The 26,845-nt window shown below is 41.1% G+C and overlaps 1 protein-coding gene across 2 annotated transcripts in view; it reads right to left on the bottom strand.

Annotated features, from left to right (window-relative positions):
- nckap1 (NCK-associated protein 1) overlaps nucleotides 1-26,378 on the bottom strand; it is a 210,791-nt gene extending 184,413 nt beyond the window's left edge. For both annotated transcript variants that reach the window (XM_078551916.1, XM_078551917.1), the window contains exon 1: nucleotides 26,139-26,378. In XM_078551916.1, coding sequence (XP_078408042.1) covers nucleotides 26,139-26,243 — 105 coding nt within the window. In that variant the 5' untranslated portion in view covers nucleotides 26,244-26,378. The remainder of the gene's footprint in view (nucleotides 1-26,138) is intronic.
- Between the last annotated feature and the right edge of the window lie 467 nt (nucleotides 26,379-26,845).

The raw sequence follows: 26,845 nt of genomic DNA, 5'->3' as shown, positions 1-26,845 counted from the left end.
TCCTGCCCCACGGAACATCATTTCTCGTTATCTTGACTCCCTTCTCTCTCCCCTTGTCCAGTCCCTTCCCACCTACATCCGTGATTCCTCTGACACCTTACATCACATCAACAATTTCCAGTTCCCTGGCCCCAACCGCTTCCTCTTCACCATGGACGTCCAATCCCTCTACACCTCCATCCCCCACCAGGATGGTCTGAGGGCCCTTAGCTTCTTCCTTGAACAGAGGCCCCAACAATCCCCATCCACCACTACTCTCCTCCGTCTGGCTGAACTTGTTCTCACACTGAACAATTTCTCCTTTAACTCCTCCCACATCCTCCAAATAAAAGGTGTGGCTATGGGTACCCGCATGGGCCCCAGCTATTCCCGTCTCTTTATAGGGTATGTGGAACATTCCTTGTTCCAGTCCTACTCCGGCCCCCTCCCACAACTCTTTCTCCGGTACATCGATGATTACTTCGGTGCCGCTTCATGCTCTCGTCAGGACCTGGAAAAATTTATTAATTTTGCTTCCAATCTCCACCCCTCCATCATTTTCACATGGTCCATCTCTGACACTTCCCTTCCCTTCCTTGACCTCTCTGTCTCAATTTCTGATGATAGACTGTCCACCAATATCCATTACAAACCTACCGACTCCCACAGCTACCTCGACTACAGCTCCTCACACCCCGCTTCCTGTAAGGACTCCATCCCATTCTCTCAGTTCCTTCGCCTCCGTCGCATCTGTTCTGATGACACTACCTTCAAAAACAGTTCCTCTGACATGTCCTCCTTCCTCCTTAACCGAGGTTTTCCACCCACGGTCATTGACAGGGCCCTCAACCGTGTCCGGCCTATCTCCCGCGCATCCACCCTCACGCCTTCTCCTCCCTCCCAGAAACATGATAGGGTCCCCCTTGTCCTCACTTATCACCCCTCCAGCCTCCGCATTCAAAGGATCATCCTCCGCCATTTCCGCCAACTCCAGCATGATGCCACCACCAAACACATCTTCCCTTCGCCCCCCCCTGGCAGCATTCCGTAGGGATCGTTCCCTCCAGGACACCCTGGTCCACTCCTCCATCACCCCCTACTCTTCAACCCCCACCTATGGCACCTCCCCATGCCCACGCAGAAGATGCAACACCTGCCCCTTCACTTCCTCTCTCCTCACCGTCCAAGGGCCCAAACACTCCTTTCAAGTGAAGCAGCATTTCACTTGCATTTCCTCTAACTTAGTCTACTGCATTCTTTGCTCCCAATGCGGTCTCCTCTACATTGGGGAGACCAAACGCAAACTGGGCAACCGCTTTGCAGAACACCTGCAGTCTGTCCGCAAGAAAGACCCAAACCTCCCTGTCGCTTGCCATTTTAACACTCCACCCTGCTCTCTTGCCCACATGTCTGTCCTTGGCTTGCTGCATTGTTCCAGTGAAGCCCAACGCAAACTGGAGGAACAGCACCTCATCTTCCGACTAGGCACTTTACAGCCTTCCGGGCTGAATACTGAATTCAACAACTTTAGATCTTAAACTCCCTCCCCCATCCCCACCCCCATTTCCGTTTCTTCCCCCTCCCTTTTGTTTTTTCCAATAATTTATATAGATTTTTCTTTTCCCACCTATTTCCATTATTTTTAAATCTATAACTATAATACCCTGTCAGTCTTTCCACCCCACCCCCAACAGAGCTGTACTTTGAGTGTCCTGCCATCCATTCTTAATTAGCACATTCTCTTAGATAATATCACCACCTTTACCTCCTCCCTGTTCCTTTGTCCGTAACATCTTTTGATTATCTGCTCCTATCACTGCTGGCTTGTGCCTACAACCACCCCCCACCCAACTTCTCTCCCCCCTCTCCAACTTCTCTCCCACCCCACCCCCCACCGACCTTAAACCAGCTTATATTTCACCCCTCTCCTAACTACACTCAGTTCTGCTGAAGGGTCATGAGGACTCGAAACGTCAACTCTTTTCTTCTTCTTCTCCGCCGATGCTGCCAGATCTGCTGAGTTTTTCCAGGTAATTCTGTTATTGTCATGGAATTCTTGCTCACCAAGATACAGGCCATTCATTCAGCAGCCTCTGCCATGGCCCACTCCTCTAGCATACCAGGCCAAACTTTCTTTAAGTCTTTCCCACCACCACCCTCGCCACCCACCCCCCCTGACTCAAACCCCCCAAATTCATATCTTTCTCCCTATACTATCTCCCCTCATGCCTTCTCAGAGTTCATCTTGTCCTAAAACCCACCTCTTGCTACCTCAACTCTATTCCTACTAAACCGATTACCCCACTTTGCTACTTGGCTCCCACCTTAGCTGATATTGTTAACCGTACTCTCTCCTCAGGTACAACTCCCCCCCAGCCAGTATGTAGCAAGTCCATCAAGAGGGGGGTAATTTGGACTTAGTTTTAGGGAATGAAGCTGCACAGATGTAAGGGGTATCAGTTGGAGAGCACTTTGGTGAAAGTGATCATAATTCAGTTAGATTTAGAGTAAGTATGGAAAAAGACAAAGATAGACCATGAATAAAATTTCTCAATTGGGCAAGACTAATTTTACTAAGCGGAGATGCAATTTAGCTGAAGTTGACTGGAATCAGCTACTTAGAGGTAAATCAGTACCAGATCAGTGGAAGGCATTCAAGAAAGAAAGTGAACGTTCAGAACAAGGAAATGGGTGGAACAAATCCAGAGCCCCCTGGACATCAAGGGGCTTAAAGGTTGGTATAAAGAAAAAAGGGAGGTTTATGACAAATACCGAGGGCTCAATACTGCAGAAAATCTCAAGTATAAAAAATGTACAGTGAAATTAAAAAGGAAATTAGCAAAGAAAGAGAAGCCATGAAAAAATATTGGCCAGTAAAATCAAGAAAAACAAAGATTTTTTAGAAATACAAAAAAGAGCAAGTGGATAATTAAAAGTGTAACCTGCGTGTGGAGGCAGAGGACATTCTTATTGGTTCTTAATGAATAGCTTACATCTGTTTTCACAAGACAAGGACAATACAGACATTACAATCAAGGACAAGGAGTGTGAAATAGTAGATGAAATTAACAGTGAGAAAGAAAGTATGAAGGGATTTAACATCTTTGAAAGTGGATAAATCCCCAAGCTGCAACGAAATGCATCCTAGTCTGTTAAGGGAAGCAAGAGAAGAAATAGTGGAGGCGCTGACCATCATTTTCCAACCTTCTCTGGCTACAGGGCTGCCATATTGTTTAAAAAAGGGAGAAAGGGACAGACCAAGTATTTACGGACCATTTTGCCTAACCTTGGTGATGAGAAAACTATTGGATAAAATTTTGAGGGGCAGGGTAAATCTTCCTTTAAGAAATTCACACATTAATCAAAGACAGTCAGCACAAATTTGTTAATGGAAGATTGTGTCTGACTAACATCAGAGTTTTTTTTGAGGAGATAAATAGGATAGTGAATGAGCATCGTGCATTTTATGTAGTCCAGATGGACTTTAGCGAGGCTCATGTTAAGGTTCCACATGACAGGCTTATTTTGAAAGTAAAAGCCAATTGGGGTCCAAAGCAAAGTGGCAAGTTGGATCCAAAACGGACGCAAAGAATATTGGTCCAAGGATGTTTTTGTGACTGGAAGGCGGTTTTCAGTGGGGTTCCGCAAGGCTCATTACTGGGTCCCTTTTTTTTTGGTATATATCAATGATTTGGACTTTAATGTAGCGGATATGATTAAGAGGTTTTCAGACAATACAAAATTTGACTGTGGTTGATAACGAAGAAGAAAACTGTGGACTGCAGAAAGATATCAATGGACTAATCAGGTGGGCAATCAGTGGTAAATGGAGTTCAATCCAGAGAAGTATGAGGTAATGCATCTGGGAAGGCTAACATGGCAAGGAAATGCATAATAAATGGTAGGATACTGAGAAGTGTAGAGGACCTTTGAGGGCATGCCCACAGATCCCTGTAGGTGGCAGGACAGGTAGATAACATGGTCAAGGAAGGCATACTGAATACTTGCCCTTATTAGGCAAGGAATAGAAGAGCTGGGAGGAACTTATGCTGTAACTGTATAACACAGTTAGGCCACAGCTGGGGTACTACAAGTAGTTCTGGTCAGCACACATAGGAAAGATATAATTGCATGAGAGGGAATACAGAATAAATATATGAGGATGTTGCCTGGATTTGAGAATTTTAGTTATAAAGGAAAGATTGGATAGGCTCGGGCTATTTTCCTTGGGACAGAAAGGGCTGAAGGGAGGCCTAATTGAAGTAAATAAAATAATGAGGGGGCCCAGATATATTGGACAGAGGCCCTAATGCCCCTGATTGAAAGGTCCATAACCTAGGGGCATAGATTTGGGGTAAGAGAAGGAAATTTGGAGGGTATACCTTTCATGCATAGGAGGGCTCTCAAACTCACTGCAAGGGTGGTAGAGGCAGAAAGCCTCACACCATTTAAAAAAATACTTGGAAATGCACCTGAAGTACTGTAACCTACAGGGCTAAAGACCAAGAGCTGGAAAGTGAAATTAGGCTAGATGATTACTTGTTGGTCAGCACAGGTACGATGAGCCATATAGCCTCTTTCTCTGCTGTCCATTTCTTTGACTTTAAAACGGTTACCGCACCAACCTCCTTGAACACCCTTCCTCCATTGTCCAGCTGAATTGCATTCTAAGCTCTGGAATTCCCTCCCGACATCCCTCTATCTCACTTTCCTCCTCATCTGACCAAATATCTCCTTATCTGGCTTGGTGTTGTATTTCCTTTTATAATGTTCTTGTGAAGCACCCCTCCCTATCGCTTTAACATCCTCCAGCACAATTTCCATTTGTTCACTTCTGGCCTCTTGTCCAACCTAATTTTAACTGCTTCACCATTTGCAACCTTTTCTTTAGTTGCTGAGGTCCTAAACTCGAGTTCCCTCCCTAAACCCCCCTCATCTTTGACCGCCTGTCCTAATATTTCCTTGTCTGACTTGGTGCTAAATCTTGTTTGATAACGCTATGAAGTGCCTTGAAATGTCTTGCTATAATAAAGGCTGTATGAATGCAAGCTACTAATTTAAAACAGTTTCAATATGTCATCCAATTTTAACTATTAACGCATAGTTCATAGCTGGTGTTTTATTCATCATAGAACCATAGAAAAGTTACAGCACAGGACAGCACAGCCATTCGGCCCATCTTGTCCATGCCAGCCCGAGGACACCCAGGTGCTCTTTCTAATCCCATCTTCCTGCACCCAGCCCACAGCCCTACAGCTTACAGCACTTTAGGTGCAGATCCAGGTACTTTTTAAAAAAGAGTTTAAAGTTTCTGCCTCTCCCACCAACTTGGGCAGCGAATTCCAGACACCCACTACCCTCTGCGTAAAAAAGTTCTTCCTCATGTCCCCCCTACACCTTCTGCCACTTATCTTGAATGTTCTGATAGAAGACTTTGGGATTACCTTTTATGTTGGCTGCCAGTCTTTTCTCATAATTCCTCTTTGCTTCTCTTATTTGCTTTTTCATTTCCCCTCTGAACATTCTGCATTTGCTTGGTTCTCAATTTCGACCTGACGCCTGTCATAAGCACACTTTTTCTTCTTTATCTTAATTTCTATCTTCTTTTTCATCCAGGAGCTCTGGATTTGTTTGCCCTGCCTTTCCCTTTTGAGGGAAAAACCTTGACTGTGGCTGAAGCATTTCTTCTTTGAAGGTAGCCCATTGTTCAGCCACAGTTTTTCCCACCAACCTGTGGTTCCAGTCTATCCAGCCCAGCTCTGTTCCTGCTCCATTGAAGTTGGCTCTCTCCAAGTTAACTATCCTTATTCTGGCTTGCACATTGTCCTTTTATACTGTCATCCTAAATCTTATGATACAATCATCACTGTCTTCTAAATGTTCATCCACTGACACTTGATCTACTTGGCCCACCTCACTTCCAAGAGCCAGGTTCAACAGTACATTCTTTCTTGTTGGACTGGACACATACTGCTGTAGAAAATTCTCCTGAACACAGTCTAGGAACTCTTGCCCCTCTCCGCCCTTTACACCACCACTGTCTCAGTCTACATTCGGGTAATTAAAATCCCCCATCATGACTACTCTATAACATTTGCATTTCTCTATAATTTCCCTGCAGATTTGTTCCTCTATATCCTTCCCATTAGTTGATGGTCTATAGACTACATCGAGCAATGTAAGTGCACCCTTTTTGTTCCTTAGCTCTAGCCAAATTGATTCTGTTCTTGAACCCTCTGGGATATCCTTTTTCTCCAGCACTGCAATGCTCTTCTTAACCAATACTGCCACCCGTCCTCCTTTTCTTCCTTTTCTATCTTTTCTGAACACCTTGTACCCAGGAATATTTAACACCCAGTCCTGCCCTTCCTTGAATCAGGTCTCTGTTATCATGCTTGATATTGGCACATTTCCAATTGTGAGAGCGTCTCACGCTTATACTCTTATACTCCAGTCTAGCACAAGCAGTAGGGGAGCTAGATTTGGCTGAGTTTGGGGGGCGGGGGGAGAATCATGATCCTCCAGCACCCCGCCCTGGTTGTAACGAAGCTCATGTGAGCGTCACAGTCATATGTGAAATGCAAAGATCTCTTATATGATGCAACGGCTATGCATCATGACCCAAAAAGGTACATTAAGTGCAAGATGAGACTAGAGACAACAACAATGCATATAAAAATTAAAATAGAATTCCTGAAGTCAAATTTTTTTTTGAACGAGGGAATAAAGAAACCCAAAATGTGCCCATTTATTTGGGGTAAATGGTGAGATTTCAGGTTTCTTTTAATTCATGCACCACATAAGCAGAATTAAACCCCAGCAATGCATAAAATGTTATTCTCAAAATCCAGTCCATGAACATACACAAGCTGCCAACTGATGCATGCATGCATACTAGTAAATATTTCACCTGTTGATGAGAAGTTTTTTTTTACTTCAATCTAAGAAACTCCTACATGAATTTAGTATTGCTAAACTAATGTCTACCTACTTAAATGGTGCAGCCAAGCTAATGGGAACTTTATAAAATTGTAAATGCTAGTAACAAAACTGTATTTTACAATATAATAAAAGCTCTACTTGATTCTAAAAGTACTGGATTAGACATCTTACCAGAAACTCTGCAAAATTATGAGTAGCGAGTTACTCCATCAAATTCTGATTTTATCATTTGATTGAGATTTCTCAGCAATATTTACAACAGATTCCAGGTTTAACAGGCAAACTAATACATCTACTGTCCATTGCTAATGCACATTGCAAAGGCATAGTGTCAATCAATGGACAACTTGCAGCTTAAAACATGACTAAAGAAATGTTACAGGAGTCATTGATAAAGAACAACATTAATGTATTGCTTCCAGTATCTGAAACACCACAGGGGCTATAGTGTCAAATTCTGTAAATCGATGCAATGACTACAATACATTCTCACAATAACCACATCACTATCCAAAAGGCAGAAGGTTACTTTACTTGATACCTTTATATTCTAAAATTGGCAGGGATTAATATTTTTCTATAAAAGGGTAGCTGACGGAATAGTTAGACCAGAGCGTCCTTACCACAAACTTGAAGCAGCAAAATCAAGTTACAGAGGCAGCAAGCAGAACATGCAGACTGAGCTTGGAAAAGCAAGCTGGTTCAATTCAAGGCTGCAGGCAAAGCTTCAGACTGGCAGGAAAAATTCCATCCAAAACAACACTTAGCGGAAATTCATGCACAAAATCAAAGGTTCAGGCAGCCAACCACAATCCGTCATTTCATTCGTTTTCCCACTGAAAATGGGAAACCAATAGCTTTGACCATGGGAGTTTTTTTAAATTTACCACAAAGTGGTTTAAGATGGTGTACAATCTGTGATGCTGAAGCAACTGGAAAAAATGTTTTTAAGGCACTCTCCAGTAGCACCCGCAAAACAGGAGATGTTTTAGGTTTACTTCAAGAAGCCTCACGTATTCAGGAACATTACTTCAGATATGTATTATAGCATTATTTAGGATATAAATGGATCGACATTTTCACAAGTAAATTCAACTTATTTTGTAATAATAAAATGCCATCAAAATCCAGGAATAAATATCTCTGAAATCATCCCACAGCTTTCGGAATAATAGAAACATATCATGTAAAATTACCAACAGAATATCAGCCAACTCCTCTCAGCAAAAGTAACTACGTTGGTAGATATGTATAAATTGCTAGCACGAGCAAATTTAGATAGCAATTAACTCACATTCCTCCAATGAAGTGTTATTTCATCGTTGCAACATCAACGTGCAAGATGCTTCAACTTACAAATTGTGTAATACGTCTTAGGGACTATTTGTAATATTTTTATCTGTGGAACACTTGCATGATCCCAGCCAATTACAAGCTATAAAATGAAGGCTAAGTTTTAAGAGAACTAGAACCAGTATAAGATATTTCCCTGCATCTACTGAAATACCTTTTCAATGTGGCATTATTAGCCATTTCCCTTCCAACAGGAATATTTGAGGTCTCAACTTATAGTTCTAAGTACAGGTAAACTTACACCCACTGTAATTCATTTATTTCTATAGAATTTGGCGCTGAAAAGATAGATTTCTCATTTATTGAATCTTCATTCTTCAATGATAAATCAAACTTCATGCACGGTAGCAGAAAAGCCTAATTTAATTGATTTGAGAGAAAAAGTCTGATGGTTGTTCAGAGTATTGTTCCTTAAAACCATAATGTTTCATGTGGGCTGGTGAAGATAGCACAGATGTTCAAAAGTTTGAGAATTTTCTTGCAATTTCTTAACCTGTCTTTAAAATACTTTCCTCAAAGTAGTGTAACAGTTGCTACTGTAACTCTCATTGGCATATCACACATAAGTTTGACAATGCAAAATGCCAAATGTTCTCCAGGAGCTCAAGCCATGGATTGCTGAGTGAAGAATTACATCGTCCACATCTACCTTGGCCGAAAGGAGGCTCAAGAGATGGAAAATAGTCCTCATTTTCCAGGAACTCTCTGTTGATCTTAATCAGCACGGGGAGGTGTTATGCTGTAGGAGCTGGTTGGAACAGGACCTTAGTTTTCTGGGTGTTAGTGAAAGGCCCATTTTCTCATATTCTGCAGAGTAGTCGACAATGATCAGGAGCTCAGTTTCTGAGTGAACACGCACACAAGCGTCATCTGCACATTGAAGCTTTATGACTGAGACTAGAGTATTTTTGGACTGAAGGCAGTGTGATTGAACAGTTTCTCATCTGTTCTGTAGATTATCTCTATGCCTGTGGGTAATTTGCTGGAAGTAAGTTGCAGTGGTGCAGCGAGAAAAATTAAGAGAGTTGGTGTGATGAAGCAGCTTTGTTTGATCTCGTCTGAGGATCATGGCATGAATGCCGTCGTGAACGATGGTGACAAATTTCTGAGGGTAGCCAAACTTGGAGAGAATACTCCAAGCTTTCGTGATTGACAAAGTCAAAGGCTTTTGCAAAGTCAAATCAACAGCAGTTGGTGCTGTTCCTTGCACTTTGTGAAAATCATGTCTGCGATGCCTCACAATGGGCGAAACTGGGCTGTGATTCTGGAAGAGCTCCTCGGCTGTTGGGAAGAGACAGCTGAGGAAGATCCTTGCAACGTTCTTCCCTTTGGCAGACAGCAGGGAGACTCCTCTATAGTTACCACACTCGGACTTGTCTCCTTCTTGAATATTGTCATGATCACAGTGTCCCAGAGTTCCTCACCCTGTACTCTTCTTCACAGATGAGGTTATGCAGCTGTGTTAGTGGTGTATCTCTGCCATATTTCAGAATTTCAGCAGCTCCAAGGGCTTTGTTGCTTTTCAGCTGTCGAGTGGCTTTTTAAATTTCACTCTGGACCAGGGTAGCGTCGAGACCGAGCCGATTGGGGTATTGACCAATCTAGTGGAGGACATTCAATTCAAAGAGTCTCAGTTGGGGGGTTCCTCAAAATGTTTTCTCCAATGAGCCCTGTCCTTGATGAACTCCCTTCCATGCTTGGCTCTCAGCAGAGTGAGCCCTCGAGTGCTTGGGCCATAGATAGTCTTGACAGCACTGATGAAACTTCACATTGTTGGCGCCTGCAAGTTGTTGGATCTCCTACGCTCTATTAACCCATATGTCACAAGGTTTGTGCTTGTACTGCTGCTTTCAGCCACCTGTAGGACTACTGCATTTCTCTTCAGTCAAGGTGAAGTTTTCATCAACGAGAGCATTGCATTTACACTCGATTAGTCATTTTCACCAAACCAGTTATGATGTTTCCTGGTTGAGAGGCCAAGTGTCTCTTTGCAGGTGGTTGTTATGGTGGAATTAAGAGTCGACTAAGCACTATGGGCACATTGTGGCTCCTGCTGACTAGAGATTGAGAGACTGGCAGTGAGGTGCTGACTACGAAGGGTCACCTTGGTGGGATCTTTGGGGCCTCCGTTGTTTAGGGACAGGCTGATAGAGATGGTAGATCAGATACGGTGGTGATCAGTTCAGCAGTAACAGTAAAGTGGTAATGGCATACTTGTACTGATTAGGCTACAGTTCATCTCTTATGAACAGTTATAAATTGCATTAATGCCACAAAGAGCATACATTTACCAAGATGGTGCAGGGAAGAGAAAATATAGTTATGAGGAGATAAAGGAAAGATTCCTATTGGTGCAGAGAAAGCCAAGGAGCAACTTAATCAAGGTTTTGATAATGCGAGTAGGAAAATACAATTTCCCCAAGTTGAGAAGTCAGTGGGGGTCATCTTCTTCCTCAGGATTCTTCAATTTTACCTGGGGTCACCACAATGCTGGTTGATCACCCTTCTTCATCTCCTTCAGTCACTCACTCGTTTCCTCTTCTAATCTCGCTGCATTTAAGTTTCTCACCACTGCATCTTTCAATCTAGTTCTAGGTCTTCCTTTTCTCCTGCATGAGTCCCATCTTCATTCGTCTCACCACAGTTTCCCTCTCTCTGTCTCTCTCCCTCTCCCCCGCCCCCCCTGCCTGTGACAGATGACCACACCATTTCAATCCCTTCTCAGCTACTTTCTTCAATGCTCCAACTATCTTCACTGACCTCCTGACATGCTGGTTCCTGATTTCATCCTCTCATCACTCCACACATCCATCTCAGCACTGGGTCTCAGTGGTGCCCAGTCATTGTTCCTCTCTTCTTGATGTTGCCCAAGCTTCTACATTAGATAACAGCACTGGACTCAACTGTCTTGTTGATTCATCCTCAGTTTCAGCAATACTTCTCTATCACAACACTCCACCCCACTTCTTCCTATTCCGTACTTCTTCCAGCCAGAGCAAATTCATTGCGTAATTTCCATTCAGGGTCACCAATTCAAAATTGTCAGATATAGAGGTTTAGGAAACATTTCTTTGTGCAACGAATTGTAGGAGCATAAAATAATTTGCCTTTTAAGAGAATATCAGATCAATACTGGAGCACGAGTAAGGTAAGGAAACGGGAGAGAACACAGCATTGGGACTCATTTAAGATTACTTTAACCCGCACAGACACAATGCACATAGTGGCCGTGTTGTAAACATCCATGGTCCATCAAGTCCATGTCAGCTCTCTGTAGAGCAATCCAATCAGTCCCATTCCCTCACTCTATCCCCATAACCCTGTAAGTTTATTTCGCCTAAGTGCCCATCCAATTTCCTTTCAAAATTATTCAACGTCTCCACTTCTACTACACTTCTAAGTAGTGTGTTCCAGGTCATTACCACTTAAGTAAAATAAAGTTTTTCTTCAATCTCCCCTGTATCTCTTGCTCAAAACCTTAAATTTGTGTCCCCTAGTCCTTGTACCATCAGCTAATAGGTACAGCTTTTCTTTTCCTATCTTATCCAAACCTGTCATAAGCTTGTACACCTCAATTAAATCTCCCCTCAATCTCCTCTGCTCCAAGAACTATCCCAGCATCTCCAATCTAATCTTATAGCTAAAAATTCCTCAACCTCAAGACTATGGTGGTAAATCTCCTCTGCAACCCTCTCAAGAACCCTCTTTTAATCTTCCACTGCCAGCGGTGTGTCATTTTGGAGCCAACTCAACACCAACCCCTCTCCTACCTTCCAACCACTTCCCAAGGTGAATCACTAGATGGTCAGGACTAATCAATTTCCTATCCATATTCTGCAGAAATGTTACAGCTTGAAATCCAGCTTTATTCTCCCAATATACAGTGCAGACACTCTCCCTACAAATGAATAGAATGCTTGACACAGGTAAGGCCTAAACATTAAATACAGAAATTTCAGGTCTGCACTAGGTATTCCTTTGAATCCACTCTCAGCAGTTACTCCCAACGTACAGATGCCATATCCCCTATAACCTGGAGCAGATCAAATCAAATGACCGCCTTAAAGGCAAGATCCTTATTGTGCATAATGGATATTGTGGTTAATATCCATTTTATTGTGATCAATACAATGCACAGATATTTATCCTTCCAAAAGGTAAACAGGTGAGCACTCTTGAGACAAGGGCAACTACTAACTAATGAGCTCATTCATTTTATATGAAATATCTAAATTAACACAGATTGAGTTCCCCTGAAAACTATTTCATATTTTCCATGTTATGAGGAGCAATATAATGCTCTACTCTTTGGGTGTGATTATTGATTTTGCAATAAATGTTTCCAGTCAGAGTAAAGCTGCTATCAACAAATTAGTCAAATGCTAGGTGCACATTATTTGAGTAGGTAAAATTTAAAATTTTCCCTGCAACAAGTATTAAGCTAACTGACCTGTAGTTAACTGCATTAGCTGTCTCCCTTTTCAAAAACAGCTATTAAATTATTCATTAACAACTATCCAGTCTTCCATACTATATATTCACACTCAATAAAAGCCTGAAGCATAACTTCTATAGAATTCCCTTGCTCACCTCCCTCATGTTCAAAGGATTAATCGGATTAGGTCCTGGTACTTTGTCTTCTTACAGCTTAACAAATAATTAAAATTTTCCTTTTCTTCGTCAAAATATTGCGCACCTTGCACTCAACCGCCTCAGGATTCACATCCTCCATGATTGAAATATTTAAAAAATATCTCTGCCATATTTTAATCATCCACAAATAAACAATCCTCTTCTCAGGATCTCATATTGCTTTTACCAATTCATTTTTCACTAGCATACTGTAAAAAAATTTGCTGTTCTATTTTAACCATACTCATTCCACTTTAATCTCTTATTTTCTGATTATCCATTTGTATTTTCATTCTTTTTGTCTCATTAGATCTTCTTCAGTTTTAATTGGCTACTAACCTTTATCCATGACATCCTAAAACCACTAGCAGTCTCCTTCATTTCTGATGGAAAATCCTTATTCTGTACCTTTGCAATCTCTTCTTTTTAAACACTTCACTGATGCTCTACAAACCTGTGTACCAATTTCTCCTTCCACCTCAACTAGCTCGCTCTTCATATTGCCTTAATCCAATCTGGTGTTCCAGTTTTTGTACTGGCTTCTGCTCTTTCTAGTCGGAGCTTAAAACATCACATTATAGTCACATCACAAGGTGCTCATCCTCATTCAACTCATCTACCTGATCTGTTCCATTACTCAAACTCACATCTAGTAAGGCCTCCACCCTTGCACACTTATTAATGTGAAGCCTGAGGAAGGACTCCTATGCACATTTTAGGAATTCCAATCCCTCGTCTCCACCTAGTCTCGCTCTGTCCCAATTCTTAAGTGGATAATTAAAGTGGTTTTTACTAATTTGGTTATTACTTTTCATCTCTCTAAACTGGCGACATATTTTTTTCCCCCATTTTCTTCCCACAAACATGAGGTCAGCATTACTGATGTAACGATCCTACCTTTTCAAAATCTATGCACTCCAACCATATATTAGCCATCTCTAAACCATCTCTTTTACTAATATTGCCAAGCCCCCTCCTTTCTATCCCTCCTAAATATATTTCACCAATCTAGAAGAACAAAGGCAGTAGGCACGGGGAAACAAATTCCCCTCCAAGTGACACACCACTGGAAAGATTTTGCAATTCCTTCACTGTCGCTGGATCAAAATCTGGAACTAACTAACAGCACTGTGGGTGCTACACCTACACCAGATGGATTGCAATGGTTTAAAGCGGCAGCTTGCCACTAGCTTCTCAAGGGGAATTAGGGAACAGTAATAAAAGCTAAAAGCAAAATACTGTGGATGCTGGAAATCAGAAACAAAAACAAAAATAAAAATAGCTGGAAAAACTCAGCAGGTCTGACAGCATCTGCAGAGAGGAATGCAGTTAACATTTCGAGTCCGTATGACTGTTCTGATGAAGAGTCATACGGACTCGAAACGTTATCTGTGTTCCTCTCCGCAGATGCTGTCAGACCTGCTGAGTTTTTCCAGTAATAAAAGCTAGCCTTACCAGTGACCCCTTCCCCTCCCCCTCTCCCCTAAATAACGAATAAAAAATGTTTCGGTTCCATGCTTGTCCAGTTTGTTGCCAGGTTTCTGGTACTGCTGTTAAGAGCAAGTGTTCCTGTAAATTAATTGCTTCCAGTTCCCTCACTTTATTTCCTAAACTCTACACGTAGCATGTGGATTTCTGCCTTTTTCTGAGGGGTGGAGGGGGAGGTGGGAAAGAGGGGGGAAATGCAGAAAGACTTATTCGCCTATTTTTGCCCAGGCCAGCCCTACTTTATTTCAGTCTTTTTTGTTTATTTAATGTTATTATTCTTATTCACGTCTCATCTCGCTCAATGATTTTCTGCATGATTACCTTCATTATTTTTCCTCATCATCATTGGTTTTGTTTTTCCAGCCACCCTCTTTTCTAGTTTTTCTTCTTGCTCAGACATAGCATGTCTTTATGAAATAGCTCCAATCTGTCCGAAACTAGTACTAATGGCAAAAAGACGCCCACTTCCCAAAGGTACATCTTTACCTATGAATTGATTTGGATAATCTTCTTGCACTTCCCTATTCTAACCAAGGCTGTGTATCACCTATGAAGTCGTGCTCCAAAGCTGGTTTCCGAATTCCGAAATTCATTTTGCCAAGCTTGCAAGTCTTTTTAGCATCTCTTTCCTTCTATACCACTAGCAAGAACAAATCATATAATATAAAATCATAAAAAAGCCTGCTTTTTGTTAACAAATGATGTGAAGCAAGCCGAAAAATCTGAAGTGCATGGATCCAACAGTTTCCATGCGAGGCAGGACTCATCTGCCTATGACTAAGCTCTAGGCAACTTTCAGCCTAGTGACAACATTCTAGCAACATAAAACTGAAGTGATAGGGAGGAAAGGCATGATGATTTAGAAATAACTTACAGGAGTCAGAAATATTTTTCAATGGTTTATGTCAGTAGCTTAAGTTGAAAATGAACACGATATTAAAAAAATTCTAGGTTCACAGAAACAATCTGTGTTGCAGGAGTGTGATTTATTTTTTCCACAACAGAGGGTCACTGGTGCCCACTCGACAAAATCATCACAAATCAACGTCAACTCAATGGCATCTGAATGACTGCCTCAAAAAATACCTTTGGACACATCATGTTTAAGTGAAACCAATATACCATAAGACAAGGCCCTTACAATCATCCATTAAAAGTTCATGGATTGGATCAGCATTATGGCCTTGATGGAAACCTGGTTGAAGGCTAAAGACACCTTTCCCCCAACTGAAGCCTTCCCACCAGGCTTTACCTTTCACTACATGCCTCACCCAGGCCTTGCAGTGGTGGCCTAGCACTTATAACCAAATCACATTGCCCCCATATTCCTCTGGCATTTGCTCCTCCTTTCAGCATTTTCTCATTTCACCCCTTCACCTCTCATTTAATATCCTCCTTCTCTATCGCCCACCCCACTACCAGGCCAATTTTCTCGATGAGCTATCTTCACTCGCCTCTGCACCAGGCGATGTATCATCCTAGGTGATTTCAAGCTTCATCTCAATTCATCATGCTCTCGGAGTTCACCACCCTCCTTTCTCTCCCCTTAATCCCTCCCTCCATGTAAACTTCCTTCACTATATTCACAGCTACCACCTTGCCATCTTGCATGGCCTCACTACTCACATGGACTGCAGCAGTTCAAGAAATTGGTTCACCACCACCTTCTATAAGGGAAATTAGGGATGGGCAATAGATGTTGGTCTTGCAAGCAATGCCCACATCCCATGAACTAAGATTTAAAAAAGACTAAAAGCACTGAAGTGAAAAGAGATCAAATAGAAATAATTATGTGGCTTCACTTTACCGAGCATAAAGAAATGTATAGAGAGGCAGTTATAACCTAAACTAATTTGACTCAACTTCACACCACTCATTTTGCTTTTATTAATTTTTCTTTAAGTGTTAACACAATATCACCTGCTAGTGAGCTTGCTTAAATGTTCCACTTAAATCTTCTGGTTCTGACCATTTCTGATTTTAAGGCAGCAAACTTTCCCTTAATGAGCCAGTCTCCTTTCCCAGACCTGACTGGATTGACTAATTGATGGACTCCAAACATGGGTGGTTCTTTACATAGTATAAAGAATTTTGAGGTTCTTGATATAAGCCATTTGGTACAGACCTTTTCATACCAGTTCTTAAGCAGAATCAAATACAGTCCATGGAGCAGAAGCTGTCAGGGTGACACTCACTTGGAAACCATGAGATGGATAAAGGAACAAACTTGAAACCCTGGACTAATAGGGTGAATATTTGGTAACAGCAAAACGTGTTAAAAGTATGAATCACAAACGAAGCAGAACTCATGTAATCAACATAAAATTACAAGCAGGCTAGTTTGGGATTGATAGTCTCCCAAGGAACACTAACTGAACAAAAGGTCTCTGGGCCATAATCGGACAGCATTATGGACTTGTTATTGTTCAAGCTGCTTGGAGAAAGACAAGTGCACTATGGGAGCATACAAGGGTCCATGCTGTGCCTGCCATTTTATGAAATATGTGGAACATTCTTTAATCCAATCTTACTCAAGACCCTTCCCTCTCCTCTTTCTCTAGGCTGGGTCTATAGCCAGAATCACAGAATTTTAATGGCACAGAAGGAGGCCATTCAGCCCATCGTGTCTGCACTGGCTCTACAAATGAGCATTATGACTTAGTGCTACTGCCCTGCCTTTTCCCTCTACCCCTGCACATTATGTGAATAGAAACAATCATCTAATGCCTTCTTGAATACCTCAATTGAATCTGCCTCCACCACATTTCCAGACAGTTCATTCCAGACCCGGCCCATTCGTTGCGTGAAAAAAAAATTTCTCACGTCACATTTGCTTCTTTTGCAAATCACTTTAAATCTGTGCCCTCTCATTCTTGATCCTTTTACAAGTGGGAACAGCTTCTCCCTATCTACTCTGTCCAGCCCCCTCATGGTTTTGAACAACTCTATCAAAGTGGAGTTTAGAACAACGAGACGTGATCTTATTAAAACATAAGATTCTGAGGAGGGGCTTGATAGGGTGGATGCTGAGTGGATGTCTCCTCTCGAGCAGGTACTGTTTCAAAGTAAGGGGTTTCCCATTTAAAATGGAGATGAGGAGGAATTTCTTCCCTCAGAGGGTTGTGTGTGTTTGGGATTCTCTTCCCGAGAGAGCAGTGGAAGCTGGGTCATGGCATATGTTCAAGGTTGAGTTAAACAGATTGAAAGGGAGTCAAGAGTTATGGGGAGGAAAGCAGCATTAAGGTCACAATTGGATCAGCCATGGTCTTATTGAGCAGTGGAGCAGGCAAGGTGCCAAATGGCCTATACCTCCTCTTATTTCTAATGTTACATTCTCAGACACACTGATTTGGTGAAGTTTCCTGATCTCCCCAGACTGAAACATTTAATCAACCTGGCTTTTAATTTCTATCCTTCACATGGTCCATCTCAGATTCTTCCGATCTTCGACCTCTACCTCAATTTCCGGGGATAGTGTGTGGACTAATATCTTCTATAAACCCATTAACTCCCATAATTATCCTGACTACATTGCTTTCCAGCCACTTGCAGTATTCCTTGTAATTCATCATCCCAGTTTTCCATCATATCTGTTTTGTGGATACTACTTTCCATAACAGTGCTTCTAATATATCTTCCTTTTCCCTCTAGCAAGGATTCCCTCTGTGGTTGACAAGGCCCTCAACCACTTCCTGCGTTTCTACTCTCACCCCTTCCTCTCCCTTCCAGAACCACAATAAGGTTCCCTTTCACGCCACCACGCTCCGCATTCAATGAATCAGGCTCCACCATTTCTGCCACCTCCAGCATATGCCACTACCAAACATATATCCTCCTTTCAGCATACTAAAAGGCACTGTTTTCTCCTTGACATCACTGTCCATTTTGGTGAATTAAAGTAATCTTGTAGATGACATATGTTGTAGTCAAGGTGTGGCAGTGGTGGAGCGAGTACCAACAAGCAGGCTGCTTTGTCCTGGATGGTGGCAAGCTTCCTGAATATTGTTGGGCCTGCATCCAAAAGGCAAGTGCAGCATATTCCAACACACTTCTGACTTGCGACTTGTAAGCAGCAGAAAGGCTTAAGGGAGTCAGGTGGTGAGTCACTAGCTACAGAATACCCAGCCTCCAAGAAGCTCTTGTAGTCACAGTATTTATGTGGCTCATCCAGATATGCGTATGGTCAATGATGACAGGATATTGTTGGTGGGACTACTGAATGTTAAAGGGAGATGGTTAGACTGTTGTTAGAGACAGTCATTGCTTAACATTTGTATGGCACAAGTGTTACTTGCCACTTAGCAGCCAAGTCTGAACGTTGCCCAGGACTTGTTACATCGAATATACAGCTCAGAAACAGGCCATCCAGCCCAACCAATCCAGCCCAACCAAAATGAAGTGTTTACATTTCACTCGAGCCTCCTCCCATCTTTTCTCATCCATATCTACCATTGTAAACATATATTCCCTTCTCTTTAATATGCTTGTCTAGTTTCCCCATAAATGCACCTATACTATTCACTTCAACCACTCTCTGTAGTAGCGAGTTCCTCACTCTCATTACTCGCTATTGGACTTCTTGGTGACGAAGCAAATAACCATCGTCCACAAAGGGCCACAGGCATCTGAATCCATTAGAGAGAGGCACAATTGGTTATATATAGCTTGAGGGGCACCACTCCACAAACGTGGGGCAAAGCGAGGCAGGCCGGCCTCCAGAAAGGAAACATTCTCTCTGTATCCACTCTACCAAATCATTTCAGAATCCTAAAGACCTCTGTTAGGTCACCCTTTAGCTTTCTTTTTTCAACCAAGAGACCCAGCCTGTCAATCCTTTCCTAATGTGCATGCCCACCCATTTCTGGTATTATCCTCGTGACTCTTCTCTGCAGTCTCTTCCTTTTTATAATATGGTGACCAGAACTGTATGGAGTACTCAACTGTGGTCTAACCAAGGTTCAATATAAGCTTAGCATAACTTCCCCACTTTTTGATTCTATTCTTGTAGAAATAAAACCTAGTGGTTGTTTTTTTTATTAATTGGCCTCACTAATCTGTGGTGCACCTTTTAGTGATTGATACATTTGTGCTCAGAGAAAAGAAAGTGGAAAAGCAAACTCAGCCACTGCATTAAAGCAGTGGACGTGTTGAACATTTCTGTATTCTCTTGAAAAAAATTAAGTTGTTTTGAATGTGCGCGCAAGTGCGTGCGGCCAGCGGCTGATTTTGCCTGTGTGTGAGTGGCCCTTGATAAGAAAGAGGTTCCCCATCCTGGCATACACTCATTGCTAAGCCAGCAACGTCTATGCTGGCTCAGCCACGTTCATCAAATGGACGACTGCTGTATACCCAAACACCTTCTGCGTCGTAAACTGGCCAATGGGTCAGGACCTGAAGTGTATCCATAACCCCACTACAAGGACACCTGCAAGCAAGATACAAAGATGGCGGACATTGACACTGACAACTGGGAGACAGTCGTTGACAGCTATGACCTCTGGAGGCTAACTGCTTGGAAGGGCACTGGCAGAGGTGAGAACGCAAAGCGCAGCTAGCCAAGAAGAGGACCCAAAGAAAACAGAAGCCAGCAAATCATGCACCTTCTCGGCCCACTCTCCTCTTCTGTTATAAATATAGCAGAGACTGCCAGAGTCAGGCTTCTGAGCTACAACAGGAAATGCTTAACACAGAGTTGACCACCACAGTGCAAACCATCATCCTACGAGGTGCAAGGGTGCCACAGGCTGTTACCACCAGATTCCCTGGAGCATAAACTCTGCATACCACTCAGGAAGTAAAACTGTTTTACTGCCATTACTAAAACAAAAGACAAAGACAAAAGATGATACCCCATGTGCCTGGACAATGTATAACCCGATTCAACAAGACCACCTGTAGCAATAGGACTAAACAATGCTTCAAATGAAGAAGAGCAAAGGCTAGAGAGCCCTGAATAAATTAGCCCACCACTAAAATGTCAAAACTTAAATGTTACTTTGAAATTTGTGCTATTACATTGCCAATCCCTGAATGAGACCCCATCTCTGAAGGGGAAGAACATATCACAGTATGTCAGTAGAGTATATACAAGGTCTGAAAAGTTAGTGGTAAATACAATGATGATTATCTAAAATTCACAAGTTGAATTTAGAACAAATCACCATTGTTCTGATAATATGGTTGCCACTGCGCTACCAACTTCCATATCAATGTTTAAATTGGCATGTCACTTGTGAAATTGGTCACACAACTCATGTTAGAGTTCAACCTAGTGACACTTAACCATACTGAAGTCAGCTGTAGCTCGTCTCACACAGCTTGGTTGGTCTAAGCACCAAATGTAATATGTCAACTCAGTGCAAAGCCACTATACCCACTTTGTTACATACACATTTTAATGACATATAATTCATAACTTGAATATATCATTCAATCACAAATCAATGTAAAGTTATGTCAATTCTTCTATTCTTTGGCATTTAAAATAATGACTAATAATAATTCTAGCTCTAAGTAAACAGCAACTGAAAGTGACTGTCACCACACTGGAATTAATCTACCACTGTAGTGACACTTTACGTTAAATAGCAGAGTTACTTCCCAACTTATCATACAGAATTAAACCTTTCCATATCTTCTTGCAGTGTGGACCCTTTCTTCCACCTCCCAATTTAAAAATCATAAGCGATGTATAATCAAGTGATAGAGAGAAAGTTGCACTTTCAATATTAAATATTCACAGCACTCCACAATTTGGCTGTCTGACCATACATCACCCCAATGGTTTTCAAACTTTTCCAGAGCCCCCAAAAATATTATTCCACTCTTTGGGGCTCCTTGTCTAAACTTACAAAAGACAGTGTCACCACCCACTAAAACAATGTTCACATCAACAAAAACTTCATACACACACAAATAATTTACAAGTCAACAAATACAGAATTTAGATTTACATCTGGGATCAGATATCTGGAGACCCTGGGGTCTCCTTGTGTACTGCTCAGCGTCTGTGACTTCAATTTGAAAACCCATGCATTACCAGTAAAACTGTGGTAAGCATTTTTTGCTTTCAAGTCCCTCAAGACCAAAATCCAATTAACATACACACCAAAAAGTTCACTGCTGTTTCCAAGCGCAGTAAGAAAATGTTTGGCTTAAGATACAAATATAAAAATCAGGATTTACAACTTTAGACCCTCTTTGGCTGCTTATAGAGAAATGCTAAACAACAATCACCAGGGTCTTAAGTACAATTTTAAAAATGGTTATTTTTTAATTATATTAATTCAATGCGACCAATATCTCAGTTCAATACTGGAACATATCCAAAGAGCAGTTATGGCATCCACATAATTTACAGCAGTCTTTATAATTAATTCTTTATCTACAAAACATTTAGAACCACACCTATTTCCAGGGTCCAAGTTTCTCAGCGGTAATTAAAAATACAAAATTCTTGTGTAGATCAAGTATTCATAAATGATGTTGTATTCAATGGAAGTTACCAGACAAAATCACTTGAAGATATGTGAAAGAGAAATCCCAGGTCTTGATGCATCTTATTTTCAATTTTGAAGAATAATACATGTACTAAATGTTTTTATCAACAAAAACAGAAAACACCATAAAAACTAAGCAGAATTCTGAAGAAGGGTCATATGGACTCGAAATGTTAACTCTGTTTTTCTCTCCACAGATGCTGCTAGCCCTAAGTTTTTCCAACATTTTCTGTTTTTGTTTCAGATTTCCAGCATCTGCAGCATTTTGCTTTTATCTAAATGTCTTTACCATTTTGACCTTCATAAATTGAAATTTCTTCCAACTACCATACCGCCCCAGGCTTCAGAATAACAATGTTTATTTAAAAATCCAATTCTGTGCAATTGCAGGAAAATCATTTTTGGTATTTAAAACCTACTTTAACCATGAACCGATTAACTAACCCTTCTTGATCAACCTGGCAGAGAAGGAACTACTCCCTTCCAGTTTTCCTTCCTGTCACAAACAACCAAAATTCACTCATTTGGAGAATCCCAACTATGTTAATCAGGATTCATATTTAACCTCAGCTCTTTAGCTAAGAATTGCCCTGATTACTATTAGCAACAACTTGATGAGCCGAATGGCCTCCTGTGCCGTAATGACTCTATAACATAGTAAATACCTAATTTTTGAATGTGTTTACATGGTTGCTACAGATAGCAATAATAGAAACAGACACACACACACTCATATAGGTGCAGAGAGAGAGATGAGCAGAGAACACAATACAAACCACATGCCTGAGCACATGAGCATGCATTGGTGGAGAATAGGCATAGTGTGTGTGGCAACAGGGCAAACTACACACAGCATAGTGTATAAAGCTGAGAAACAGTTCACAAAGAAAGCCACACACACAGAAATACAGAGGCGACACTTAGGATGCTTGTGAAGCAATGCACTACATCCCCACAAAAGGGAGAAAACACACAAAAAGATAGAGTGACAGAGAGACAGGCAGATTGCACTGTCCTCCAGGTCTGCATGGTAACAACTTAGGATGACAATATGACGATGTTCATAGTACATATTCTTGGTAAAATGACTTGCAGCACAAATGGATTGTCTATGCAAAACTTATATGAAAATTCTGCAATCATCATTTTACTATCTACATACTGCCAATTGGAAGCATACTCCATTTTGAAGAAATAGCTATAGTCCTTGTATTAATTGAGGGGTAAGTGTAAATACTTACATTATCAGGAACTACCCCATATTCACTCTCCGCCCCCCCCCAAGACCACCTAATTGCACCACCATAACATCATCTGTCCCTGTCTGCCTCAACTCATCGGCTAAAATCCTCATTCGTGAATTTGTTTCCTCAAGGTTTAATTATTCTAATGTTCACCTGGCCAGCTTCCACTTTGCACCCTCCATAAACTTGAGTTCACCTAAAACTCCCACCAAATCACCCATGCTCACAGGCCTGTCTGGTCTTGCAATGCAAATTCTAAAGTTCTCATCTTTATTTTCAAATTCATTCCATGGCCTCTCTCCCCTCCCTCTCTAATCTCCTCCAGCCCTACAACTCTCAGATTTCTGCACTCTTCCAATTTTGACCTCTTGCACACGCCCAATTTTCATTGCTCCACTATTGATATAAAATCTTATGGGAAGCTGGAAGAGGTATTTTGAACCAATTTAGATGATAACTACAACAGAGTACCATAAAATGACATCCGCTCCTATGTGTATACTCAACTTTTACTCCAACTAAGCCAAATCAAACCAGTGTAAATCAAAAGCATTCAGCAATAAAAGATTAAAAACCCTAATTTCTTCAAGTTGACACTAAACAATTTTGTAAGAAATTCTTCCTGACAATCCAATTATTTCAATGGTTTTCCAGTTCCAATGCCCATGCAAAAGTGTTTAATTATAATTGCTAATATAGTACATATACTTGTTTCAACAACCTTATTGGGCATTTGACAATTTAATACAGAATTTACAATGCAACTGGTTTATTTCCAGGAATGCCAAAAGAAAATAAGCTAGAAACATGCCAAGGTGTATAAACAATTACATTTAGAAAAAACGCTTTGAAAATGTGTCAATTAAGAAATCATCACTATTTCTTGAGCGTGTTATCTACTGCCAAGAGACACAAGAGATCTACTTTTGACAAAGAACTGGGGAGTTTAAAAAAAATGTTCCATATAGTTATTATTTCAGAAAACTTGCATTGCCCTCATGGAATGTAACTAAATAGCACTGAAAACAGGGTAGTTGAACTTGACAGAATAAACTGAACTGCGTACTGTTAAGCGACAAAGCTGAGTATTATGGCTGATTAGAACATGCCCTGTGATTAACAATAACAATGCACTGGTATTTGCATAAAACATCAATCTATTTAGTAGGGTTTTCTTTTTAAGCCAAATTTTGATATGGGTATAGTTTGACAGAGACAAAGCAAAGAACTCAAGCAGTAGTCTGACAAGTCTCATTGTACAACTAGAAAATTTGTTTATGAAGTCACTTTCACATTCCACAGTCTATGAAGTTTTTTTAATATTAAAAGCTACAACTTGACAACTTGCATTTATGCAGCGCCTTTGGCGGATAAAAAAATCCCAAAGGGCTTCACGGAGGCACAAGGGAAAGAATTAATAGAGCCACGAATCAGCTATTAAGAGGAGGAACCAGAAAGAGGGTTTTAAATAGCATTTTAAAGGGAGATGAAGAGAGGGAAAGAGGATGAGTTTGCTACTCTTGAAATATTTAGTTCAAACCTGGTAATCACATTACTAAAACAAAACCCGAAATTATTAAATTGAGCTAAAACAAAATACATCACCAGTTTGACAAAAACATGCCTAGATTACAATTTCAATATATGGAAACATAAAGGAAGGAAACAAATCAGGTACACAATTACGTAACCTTGATTAAGTCTTATTAGATTGTTTCATTTAATAAAATATATAATGTTATTTAAACTCCTGTAAAAAGTTGAATTCATGTGTTTTCTAAGTTCCACTTTGCAAAACTGCATTGCATCTTGCAACTTGATAATATATTAAGAAAAGCTGAGTTAAGTGGATATTATAATGATAGTTACTAATTTTTCCAAGTAAAATACACTTTTAAAACTAAAGTTGTAGATCCATTTGACAGAAAGACCCCCCTCCCCAAATGACAAGACACTAGTTTGTAGGTTGAATGGGTTAGATTACTTTATTATACGTAAAATAACACTTATTTATTGAGCCACAGACATTGTTCATATAATTGTACTGTACCCATATTTTAGTTCTCCAAATGTCCATCAAACCAGTCACATCCCACTATTGTTAGAACATTGGCAAATACACTCATCCAGTGGATGATTGCCCCCCACTCAGGTGCAAAGTGCATTTTTATTTTAATAAGTTTACATATTTTCCACGAAGCAGTTGTTTAATAATGTTGAGAGAGATTTTGTAGAACTTCCTGTGTGAAACAATCAGAAGCCACATATATCCGGCCCAAAAAAAGCTTGAGGTTTATGTTGGTATCCCACGGTTCACTGATTTAGTTTGATGTAACATGATTCAACCATACTTAAAAAGACACACATGACTGAAAATTAATTCATCTCAAAATATTAAAATAAAACAGCTAAACAAAATGAATCCATCTCATCTTCCTAAACATGTGTAACTAAGACTGCATATTTATAAGCTTGTCCTTGATGGGGGCAAAATAAGGATCTAAATTTCTGACGGCCACAAATTTGCTGCAGTCTCTGTTTAGACAGTTGATACCAGACAATCAAACATTATTCAACTTAACTTGAACGAATTAAAAAAAACAAAATAAATATAAACATTTGTACATAAAAAGTACATTGAATGCAACAGGCACAAAAATCTCCCGAGACGAACGCTAACTCTTCTACATTATTGCGCTGCAAAAACAAGAAATAGATGTTATTTCGTAATGCGTTGACAAAAATTCAGCCGGATTTCAAACTCAAATGATTCTCAGGACTGGTTTTGTGGAGCAGGCGCCTGACTGAAACTACTACAGGCCAGACATTGAATATGTATATATTACATATGTGTGTGCATTTATCTCCAGGATAATATGGATGAAACGCCACAGATCATTAGCTGGAGAGTGAAGCCCGCCTATTCTATGCCTGAGGAATGCCTCCTGCTCTTTTTCTGTCTCTCAGGCAGCTCCAATGCACTTGGCCAGGAAGCACCTACCTTTTTGATGTTATAAATTCGAGTCAGCATACCAATCCCCCTGTCGTTCAGGATTGTCAGCTTCTCGGCAATCTTCTGTTGGCTTGACATCATGGCCCTGGACATGGTGCCGACACAGCTTTGTACTTCTTTCAACGAAGAAAAGGTTTTGCAGCGCTAGCCGAGGCTGTTAAAAGGATGAAATCTCCATCACACTGAGAACCTCCCTTCTCTCCCCCTCAGTTCCTTCTCTAGGTGGTGGCCCTCTCCCAAACCGAGGCTGCTTCCTCCGGTCCCAGCCGAGCTCACGTGACCGCGTCAGCCACGGCTCCGGAGCCTGAGCTCACTAGCGCCCCCCCCGCACCGGCTGACTCACCCGCTCCGAATAGGCGCCACAACCCGGCTGCAATTTGTCTCTTACATATTTTCTGTTCCATCCAAGCTGGCAAGCAGACATTATCAAGTTATTTAAATATAAAAAATAACATGCCGTTTTGGGAGAGGGACACGACCGACAGAAGGAGCGAGGGAGAACTGCTGCTTTGTAATCGTGAGACGTCACCCTTTTTATGTTTTTCATTCATTCATGGGATGTGAGCATCGTTGGCTAGGCCAGCATTTATTGCCCACTCCTAATTGCCCTTGAGAAGGTGATGGTGAGCTGCCTTCTTGAACTGCTGCAGCCCATGTGGTATAGACACCCATACATAACAGTACCTTGGATGTAT

Source organism: Cetorhinus maximus, chromosome 11 (assembly GCF_964194155.1).
Source record: "Cetorhinus maximus chromosome 11, sCetMax3.hap1.1, whole genome shotgun sequence".
NCBI lineage: Eukaryota > Metazoa > Chordata > Chondrichthyes > Lamniformes > Cetorhinidae > Cetorhinus > Cetorhinus maximus.
Note: the sequence above shows the minus strand (reverse complement) of the source record. Positions and strands in the feature narration are given on the sequence as shown.